General features: G+C 46.5%; 1 protein-coding gene across 47 annotated transcripts in view; it reads right to left on the bottom strand.

The window, feature by feature from the left end:
• Window positions 1–998: 998 nt before the first annotated feature.
• GNG7 (G protein subunit gamma 7) overlaps window positions 999–10,752 on the bottom strand; it is a 128,444-nt gene continuing 118,690 nt past the window's right edge. For 45 of the 47 annotated variants that reach the window (XM_048830614.2, XM_075123295.1, XM_075123300.1 and 42 more), the window contains one exon: window positions 999–7,077. In XM_048830614.2, coding sequence (XP_048686571.1) covers window positions 6,952–7,077 — 126 coding nt within the window. In that variant the 3' untranslated portion in view covers window positions 999–6,951. The remainder of the gene's footprint in view (window positions 7,078–10,752) is intronic. The other 2 variants (XR_012666094.1, XR_012666093.1) reach the window with 1 other exon arrangement.

Raw genomic sequence — 10,752 nt, 5'->3', positions numbered from 1 at the left:
TTACAAGTCATTGCAGGCCGTGCTGGGCCCCTCTGGACAATCCTGGGAGGGCTGCAGAGTAGGAACCAGCATTTATAAGAGAAGGAAATGCCTGACACTATTTGGTTTTTAAGGTATTTGCTGCGGGGAAGGTGCTTAACCAGAAATAAAACCCGGTTATTTTTCTCTAGAGAAACTGATTCAAATCCTGGCTCGCACCACAAACAAGCACTAGCCCGGTAGTTGAAGTCTCTCCTGGGGATACACCCACACCAGAGCATTCGGCACAACGTAGCCTTCCCAGAGAAAACTGGGGGCTGGAATAGCAAGGGATTGAGATGCAGTGTCACACTGGTTCTTGGATCTCTGGACTAGAACAGGAAGAGGTATTGGAAATCAGGGCAAGGGCGCTGTGATCCACGATTGCACTAGTTGCAGGGGTGGGGGGGAGATGAACTAGATGATGGAGTTCAGGTCACCTTTGCTCTCTCCAGTTTCAGGGATTCTAGGAATAGTGCAGCAGAGGGTTGCTGCAGGGAGCTCAGCACCGGAGTGCAGGGACGCAGCAGGGTCTGAGGAACCTCCCGCTGCACTTTCTAGGCTATTGCCAACCCACATTTCTCCTGCCATTTCAGTTAGAAGATGCGGTTTCACTTCCGCCCAGAGCCACTGCGATTCCACAGCAGGGGAAGAGATTCCTGCATGTAAAAGCACTTTGGGAAGTTGGGGCTAAACCCACCACAATACAAATGCAAAATCGTGCTGGCTAGCCATAGCCAATAATAGCCCTCTCTTCAATTTTGTTCATACTGGGCCAGATCCTCAGCTGGCAAAAACTGGGACTGAAGTCAATGGAGCTGCTCTAATTTTCACCAGTTGCAGATCTAGCCGGCTGTGTTTAGTCGCTGGCCCTCGGGCATTCAAGATAATACTCTGCTCAGTCTTCAGGAACTGCAGCTGGCTAGCAGAAATGGCTTCTCAGTGCAGGTGGCTGTACGAAGGATAAACAGCATGCCAGGTAAAATGAAAAGTGAGCCTCTTTATTGTGTTATCAATTCACTTTTTAACAACAATTCCACAAAATATTAAACACTGTGCAAGAAATTGGTCTATGGCACACCAGAAATAAAAACCAGAGATCCAAAAATGCAGACATTCTGAAGAACCTACATTACAGACACTGATTACTTCCTAAAATACAGTTTTTACAACTCTTGATTTGCATTTGGCAACAATATCAGAGTTTGGCAAAAAAATTAATCAGAAGAAGAAACCAGAGAGAGAAATGAAGAGCGCAAAGTGCCAGACGCGTGGCTTCCCGTTTTGATGACGGAAATGCGTTATTTTTACTCTAGTTAAATAAAGTTGACTTTTTAAGTTCTCGTAAAAGGAAGAGGGACTTTTGTTTCTCAGAACTGGGCAAAGAGTGATGAGTTCCCCATTAGCACTTCCAAAGAGCAACGCGGAACACCCTTAAAGCCCCTCCTCACACAGCTGGAAGGTGAATTGAAGGATATGGACACAGTGCTTGAGGCCCAGAGATCACTGCAGTATCAAAGGGGTTGGCTTTTTAGAAGCACCTAGAGCACAGTGCTCTTGTTGGTCACTGGGGCTGCTGCATGCCAGTGCACCAGAGTGCAAAGGGGGCACGGAAGCAAGCACGGTCTTGTTGCCACGTGCTCAGCTGCCCTGCTCTCCTAATGGATAAGCCTGGCTCAAACAGGTAAGGATGCTGGTCGGAGCTAGGTAAGGAAAGCTGCCTTTATTCTAAGAGGAACAGGACCAAAGATGCCTCCTGGAGAGGCAGAGCACTGGAGTTACGTTTATAACGAGGGGGCTGTTTAAGGGGGTTGGATGGGAAATACTCCCAAATCCTAGGCAACCATATACCTGGTTTCAAGTACAGAGACCATCTATGGGGAAGGCTGTAAGTAACGTGATCTTTCCAGCTAGAGGCATCATGCAGCCTTTGTCCTTGTGTAACCTGTTTGTTGGGGCCCAGATACTTGGCACACAGCAGGGTAGCCTCCTGGCTACTTGCTAGCCCAGCTGGAAGCCCTCCAAGAGCAGGGGGAATGGGCTGGCCTACAGATTACATCCCTCACCTTTCTATTTTGGGCAACAGCTTCACCACATGCTAAAGAAACCTCAGACAAATTTGGACATGTGTTTGCCACCCAAAAAGGTCTTTGTGGAGTAAATGCTGAGCTGGCACTGGCTGTCTGGCCACCGATTCAGCTCATAATAGAGGCACCACTACCTTCCTCCCCCCTTTACATTTTGGAGCACTTAAAAAGTCCTGAAAGTGTCTTTTTTTTTTTTTTTTGGGCAAATGCACTAACAAAGTACAAGCAGCTACTGTAATTTGCACTTATATTTATGCTATACAAAAACGTCTACAATATGATCACCCATTTACTCAGACAAGGAAAAACTAAAAAAGGTTGAGGATTTTTCCACCTAGAGGCAAGTCACCAGTTGAAGATACATCAGATACCCAAGTGGCAAGGCTCCTTCCAATTCTCCCGCCCCACTCGGAAATAGCTGTTCAGACCCAGCTGCCTTCGCCCCACCCATTCCCCTTATATAGTGCCAAGGACTTCCATTCGCCTCTATCAGCATCCGTGGAGACCAAGGAGAGGCAGGGACTCCAGACAGCACATGGCATGCATTTGTGAAAGGTTCATGAAAACGTGGTCTGGATCAGTGGGGCCTGAACTGCCAGCTGCCCCCAGCTTCCCTCCTCCCCATATTCTTTGCATAGCTCTTGTGGGGAAACCACAAAAACATCAACTGTATGAATCAAAGGAATTGGCTCTTGCTTGGCACATGGGTCCTGTCCCCTCTCCCCTGACCTTCTCAAATTGTGTCCTGCACCAGAAGACCATTCCACCCCCAGCCCCTCTCCACATGTTGGATAATATGGCACAGTCTAAACTCCACTACAGGTTCATAGTGTAAAGGACTACCCTCCCCGGTTATCAAACCAGCTGGCATGTTAGAGGGATTCAGACAGAGAGAGATTAGGTGAAGGTGCCGAACTGGATATGCCAGGCAGAGAAAAAGAAAAGGAAGATCGACACCAATTTGCTGAACTATTAAGTGACCAGCTGGTGGAATTCAACAATAGAATGACCTGTGGGGGAACCAAGTGTCTGGAGTTTATATGATTACTAAAGACTAACCCTGCAGACATGGTACAGGGCGTGAGAGCTTGACCCAGGGACAATTCGAAAGAGCTTTGGGCAGGAGATGGCAGTTGGTGTGGGACACGAAAGGGCTGCTGGAAGTAGAGAGAGGGATGGCATCAACCTCAGAGGGGTAGGTTTTGGGAGACTCCTTAGGCTGTGCGAGCTAATGACACTGGCCTGTCCTTCGCTTGGGTCTGGAGTGGAGTAGAAGTGGATAGCTACTGCAGTAACCTCTGCCACTAGCTTTCTCCTATGCACATGAAGAACCCAGGTCTGCTAGCTGACCTGGAAATTCATGCATCTGCCTAGATTGCCCACCATAGCACCATGCACTGTTCTCTAACGTAAAGGAAGAATCAGCAATGTGGAGTAGAAAAATAAGGCTGGAACCACACTAGGTTAAGAACAGAAGGAATCCTTAATCTACAAGAGAAAGCCCCACGGGGAGAAACCCAGACACCCCTTGGGACAGCGTTAATTTCCCACGACAGGAGTAACTTTCGACAGAGTTTTAAATCACATTGGACAAAAGAGAACAAAGGCATTGCTTGCCAATTTTATGGGAATAGCTCAGCCTACAGGAAACCCCAAAGGCAGCTAGCTGCCCCGGGAGAGGCCCATTGGGTTTCTTGGCTGACAGATCAAGTTTAACACTGTGCACTGGATGGCCTACAGCAAGCCAGCAGTTCACAGTGCAAAGGAGAGGAGCGGGAATGCCGTGCCGGCCCAGAGGCGTTTAATGAGCATGCCCTGGGGAAGGCTCATCGCAGAGGGAAGCAACACTCTCCCCTTTGCCACCCACTTCCTGTGGCGCACAAGCAAAGGCAGGGCAGGAAAGGGAGTTGGCAACTAGTTATGAGGCTGCTGGCTGATTTCAGGATTGGAACCCAGGGTCCTTGGAAAGGCCAGTGGAAGGTCGAAGCTCCCTCAGCTCAGCACAGGGCCCCAGAAAGCCAGGTGAAAGCGGCAGCCCGACGTATGGTATGTGCGGCAGTTTGCAGTAGTGTTTACAAATGTGATTGTTTTAAAAAATGGTTTAAAAAAGCAAATGATCATGTAATAAAAAGCTGCCGGCAAAATATCTGGAACCCATGAGATCAACAGAGCGTGTCCCTCCTGCATAACAGGCATTCTCGTCCTGTCAAAAGCCAGCCCTGTCAATCAGCTGCATGAACAGGTAGAGTGGAGTGGCATTTAAGAGAGGCAGACTCAGATTATTAGGTCCCCTCCCTACCCTCCATCTGCCACCCCAGTAATAAATCTCACGCTGAATGGATCAAGATTGAGTGTTACTCCCCAAGCAGATAGGCACTGTGTGTGCACTGAGTTGGAAAGAATCGAAGCTAGGTTTCTGGCAAAGGGCCGGTGTCAATGACTCAGCTATTATCCCTATACATTTTAGCCTGTATTGTGGCACTAGCTCCCCTTTCCCCCACCCTTCATTTCACTCAAAGTAACTGCTGTTGGATGGCATGCCAGGATCATGAATCTGGACAGAGAGCACAGCCTGGGCTCCAGAACCGCCTTCGAGAGTGTCATGCTGCAACACTTTTCCCTTACAGGAGCGCCAGGAACATAACCGGGGAGCAGTGCCTGCCTAGGCTGGGCTCAAGGCAGATCCCCGGTTGCTCATTTTACTATTAAAAGGTGTGTACAGTCTCCATTATTGATATGCAAGTCTTCCCTCCCGCAAACTGCACCTCAGAAGAGCCCAAATCCTCAGAGTTCCCATGAAAGCTCAAACCCAGGTTCTCCTCTAGCTTTTCTTGTCTACAGCACAGAGATCGACCTGGGGACAGGAAGCATTCTCTGGCTTTGAGGGTGCCAAAAGTGCAAAGCACTGGGCTTCTATTAAAGGCCTAGACATTTCAAACAGACCCAAAACACTGGGGAAATGGCTCAGTGTGGCAGGCTTCCTAGGATTCCATATTGGAGGCTTTTGTCCTTCTCATCCTGAATACAATCTGGACCCTAACGTGGCAAGAATATGTACAAATGGACACCCTGTGTGTCAAGTGAAAACGATTAGTACTTGCACCTTGAATTTGCCAGTATTCAACTCCCATTTTACCTCAGAAATGAGAAATTAGTAACTGTTCCGCTGCCTCAGAAGCTTGCTCATCCCTCAGAAGTGGGCCACTCCCCGGCTTCTCCATGTTCTCCGTAGAAAGCTGGGTATTCTCTTGTAGGAAGAAATCTAGGCCTGACTGTTTAGATCAAGTGGACAGTATTGGACAGGTTCTCTTATAAGCTGGTACGCAAATCTGCGGCGGTGCCAGAGGACTGTTCAGAATTCTGCGTTCTTATAAAATGTTCCCAGGATGCACCTCATGGTAATAGATCTAACTACCAGGGAGAGGCAGCAGTACTTCCCTGAGCTCTGATCTTTCTCCCAAGCACCATTTGGGTTGCATTGCAGGGGAGGGGGTGCTCAGAACCTGCATGCTGCAGCAAGGATCCACAAAGTAGATTAAAAGGCCCTGCACTACCTTCAGTCCACCTAGGAGCTGTTATTACTGTCGCTTACATCCTGCAGCAGGTGACACAGGCAAAGGAGAAGCGACTACCTCCCTTCCCCCTTGCCTGCTGCTGTGTGTCAAGTTTGTTCCCAAATGTGCAGTGCCCGTAGTTATGTTGGTAAATGAAAAATTAGTTAATTTTCTTATTTCCAAGGGATGGGAACTGTTGGGAGTTAATACTTCTTCCTGACATCCTTAAACCACCCCCCACTCCCAATGAATAGGTTTGAATGCAACAGATCCGCGTTAATGACTAATGAGAGGGAAGGAGAGCTGGGAGGTTAATGGTGGCCAGTTCTAGTGTTTTGGACCTAGAATCTCGGAAAGGCCAGGATAGAAAAGTGTCAACAGAATACTGCAGAACAGAGCAAATCCCACCACCCATCAGAAAAAGGCAGAATAAACCCAACTCGATGCCCTCAACATCGCAATTCTGCTAGGAAAATAGTGGTAACAACACACAGAACTAAAAATCCAAATTGTGACCGGAGGGTGTAGATACCCACATCTCCTTTGCCTTGGGCCAAGCACGACTTAAGGAGAGTCATTTCAGTTTTCATGGCTGATGGGTTACTCTACGAAGTATACTCCCCACAATGGGATTCATTTGTAACAAATACCGTAAGATCATATGATGCTTCAGAACCACATGCCACATTTCATGGAGAGAGAAAGTTTCATGATTTCGTTACACATTACAATGCAGCTGCCAAACACTTTGCTCTCCCTCCCCCACCACTAATTCTGAATTTAGTAATTTGTAATATCCACTTTTAATGTTTTTTTTTTTTTTTTTTTTAAACAAACAGCCACCACCACCACCCCTCCCCAAGAAACAGAGCAATCAGACTGAAATTCTTTGAATACATCAACTGGAATAACTAATTGAATCAAAAGCACACCCAAAGCTTTGCCCAAATACTTTAAAAGGTCAAAACTCCATCTTTTTAAGAGGCCATGAATCCCATTGGCAAATGCAGCTAAATTCTTGTTTCTCCCACCACCCTTGAAAACAGAATTAGTATTAATAATGCGCCCGCCCTCCCCGATGGTTTTGTAAATTGGAACCCCACTGAGTATGCAAACCACCCAGAAGCACCCGAGCCCCTTTCTGAACACTTCCAATTTGAGATTTTAAGTTCTATTTGATTCCAACATTTAGTGTTTATCCCTCTGCGCAGTTTTAAGTTTGGGACTTGGTTTAAATCGATACAGAACGGTGCCCTGCCTGAGAGAGAGTGTGCACGCGAGAGCGAAGAAAGCTATAGGATGATACAAGGCTTTTTGTCCTTAAAAGGATTCTCCGAGGCGGGTACTCCAACCAGCAGTGGGTCATTCCTGGCATTTTGCTCACAGTAATTCATTAGTTCAGAAGATGCTTTGGAGACCTAAATGTTCAGAGAGAAAGAACAGGTTTAGTGAAAATGCCTTGGATATCCCCACAAATTCCCCTCATGGCCAGCACTCAACCCACGCAGTCTGCACCAGACCAGCTGCTTTTAAACGTTTTTGAGTTATACAGATGTGCAGCAAGTGTTCTAAGGAGGGGACAGAGACTGGAATTTTAGGGGTGGTGAAGTTACAAGTCCAATGTTTCACAATGGGAACTCTACAAAACTGATCACCAGAAATAAAAAGGGGAAATGAGCGTGGAAAGAAATGCTTAAGACTCAGGTATAAAAATAAACTGAAGTGCAAGGGAAAACTCTCTCGCTCTCTCTTTACTAGAACGAGAGCACTTTTAAAATTATAGTCCCCCACCCCATAAGTAATTTCTGTCATCTTTCAGAACTTTAGGAGAGAATGCATGTCTAGAAGTGGTGATTCTCTGCTGCTAAAAATGGAGGTTTTGAAAACCACAGCACTGAAAGCATTAGAAGCTGTTAACTTAGAGTCCTGCTTATTTTAGTTCAAAGATTTATTCTGAGAACTTGGAACCCAGAGTAACAACCCAACCAAGACACTAGATGGAAGGGGAGGCTAACTTGGATGCACCTTTTAGTAATTAGAAGCCTGGGATACATGGTTAGGTTAGGTTTAAGTCAGGGAGGTTTTGCTAGCTTTGGAGACTGTACTTAACGCTGTATCCTTTGCTACTGATTTAACAGCTGGTTGTACATAAGGGCTAACACACAACATACAGAATCCTCATATCACAGGGAGGTCTCTTCTGGTCCAGATGTGAATTATTCATATTTAATAGTTTTATTCTAGGTTTCTATTTCAGCATCAGATCCTGCCACTGCAAACCCTACCTACAATCACAGACTTAAGAATGAAGAGACCTATTCAATTTAATTCCATTCCACACCCTTGGGTAGCACAGAATGGTCCTTTAATTTGCTTTCTAGTGCTTTGTTCACACCATGTACAACTGACCTAAGCAAAGGGACTTCCACTATTGCCCTTGAGAAAAGATTTCAGTCAATTACTCCTACCAGTGAGATCTATTAAAGTAAATAATGAGGAGGAGGAGGAGGAGGAAGACAGCCTACGGATACCCTCACTCCAGGATGCAGTCAGGATCCTAGTACAGCCTGCAGAAGGAGAGCTTACATTGGAAGATTCAGCAATTTGGTGCATTTCAGTTTCTGAACCTTCTAGCAACAACGCAGTGTACAAAGAGCCAGAGGAAGGCTGGCCTGGTGCTGGAGGCACTGGGCTGGGATTCGGGAGATCTGGGTTCAGTTCCGGGCTCTGCCACAGACTGGGACTTTGGGCAACTCACTTAATCTGTGCCTCACTTCTCCAGCTATACTTTCTCCCGCCCTCTGTCTTACTATAAGCTCCGAGGGCAGGGACCATCACTGTTTATTTGCACAGCACCAGTACCCAGCTCTGGCTGCAGTCTCGGAGACTAGTGCAATAATACAAAAAGTACTGAAACCCTAGGAGTCATGGCAGGTTTCTAACACCAACTGTCACTAGCCACCCTGACCAAATATGTGGAGGGGACAGTAACTCTCTTCTGCAATCAGTGATAAGGTCAAACCTCCAGCTGAAACCAACTACTCACACATGAAGCCCTAAGGAACAGTAATGACTCCTAATTCCAGAGCAAACGGAGGGGAGAGAGATTATCTTGACAGGAGTCTGACAGTAGGTGGCTTGAAAGTCCTGGCAGTGATCCTAAACCTTTCAGCTGATCTATAAATAGTTTAAGTGAACTGAATAAGGAGGAGGAAGAGAGACAACGGGGATAATACTTAGTCCTGCCACAAGTACAGGGGACTGGACTAGATGACCTCTCGAGGTCCCTTCCAGTTCTATGATGCTGTGTGATATTCTGTACTAGAGGTGTGCAAACTATTGAGGCTGGATGCCTCAGTGAGTTATTCATGAACAGGAGAGATGTGTGCAGTCAATCAGCATTGTGATGCACTGGTGGAGCATAAAACTTGCAGTGTCAGGTCCAGCTGAAGTCATTCATTGCCCAATTCTCTGAGTACCTAATCCTCCATCCTGCCATTCTCCTCTCCCAACTTGTTCAACAAAACGTTGGCAGTGGAGCGTCAGAGGACTGGCATAGGATTTGCATTTATTTTCACAGCTGACGTTTTAGTAGTCACTCCTCTAGGAAGCCCACCTTTTTCTCCCATAATAGAAACAGGAGTTCACCCACATTTATTTGCAATGCAGAGAGACATTTCACTCATTTTAGCTGTGAAACATCCAGAGAAGAAAACGGAGGATGTAGAAGGAAAAAAAAAAAAGACATGGGGGAGACATCTGACCCACTATCTCACAGGACCAGCAGATCGATTGCTTGGACAAGGCTTGGCTCGTGGCTTTAAAAACCAAACAAACCAAAGCTGACCTAGACAGCACATCTTCTCCATACATGTTACATAGTGGTATGTTGCAGTCCCGCCGTTGTTGTTCTTTCCCCCAGCAAAGGCTCTACAATAAGCACAAAGATAGGTAACTACACCCACACCCTTCTTGCTCTTCACCACACATGGTTTTGGATCTGAAAGTTAGAGATGCTTCGTAATACTTGGAGACTCAGCAATGTCTGTGCCAGGGAGACCTGTAATTTGTTGAGTCTTCCCCAAACTGGTCTCTCAGATCAGTGCATCACTGTATTCTGGAAAGTGGTGCCCCTAAAAACAGCTACAAAACCTCAGGCTGGATTTAAAAAAGAAATTCCAAAGCAGTAGCAGCTCCCCCCGCCCATCAAAAGCTCAAGATGATGAATCTATCCCTGCAAGAGTTGCTGAAACTGACAGTCAAAGAAAACATTCTTCAACCAGGAAGCATTTAAATCTTAAACCAGGAGGAATTAATGTATATTTAACCAATATTTTAGTTTTTGGATGGTGATGAAAGACACAGTAAAGGCTTTTTTTGCTCTGCTTGCTGACAGGAAGTGATTTTTCATGAACACTTCTCTGCAGTTACCCAGCCACCCACCCACCTTCCCTCCGCTCCCAGGGAGCTTCACGTCAAGCCACCGACAGCAGAAACATTACAACCTTCCTGCCCCTAAAAACCAGTGTATACAAAGCAAATCATTTTCCAGATTAGAGCAACACTGCTGGCCTTCTGGCCAAGTGCAGTTCTTCCAGGGCACAAAAGACCAGGGTTCTAAGAATGATCTTGTGTGTCTTGTTCTTCGGGGTGGAAAGGTCAGGAAAGTCACAGGAGATGACTGAGTTTGTAGGCAACGAGACAGAATGACTGCCCAGTGGGGCCAGTTAGTACAAGATGCTAATGCACAAACTAGCACCTGTACCCTTCAGCAAAAGCTGCCCACTGGAAATCACATGCTCAGTGGAGATACTGCAGCCTCCTGGAGGGCTGAGAGGAGCATGGATCCCAGAACAGAGTAAAATCCTTAAGGATCCACTCTCCAATTTTCAGGAGGCATGGTGGGCGTGAAAGAGGGCGCAAAGGACATATTCCCTGTGCCCAAAACAAACTCTTCAAGAATGCCAGGATAAAATGCCTCAAATCAGAGCGTAACGTGCGTGTGTGTACAGAGATGTTGCATTTATTTTGTATTCTAAGACACAGCAACGACAGAGAAGCAGCAGTACACCAGAGACCCTTTTGCAGAGATT

The sequence above is a fragment of the Caretta caretta genome, chromosome 25, assembly GCF_965140235.1.
Source record: "Caretta caretta isolate rCarCar2 chromosome 25, rCarCar1.hap1, whole genome shotgun sequence".
NCBI classification, from domain to species: Eukaryota; Metazoa; Chordata; order Testudines; family Cheloniidae; genus Caretta; species Caretta caretta.
The sequence above is the reverse complement of the archived record's forward strand: the minus strand, read 5'-3'. Positions and strand labels throughout refer to the sequence as shown.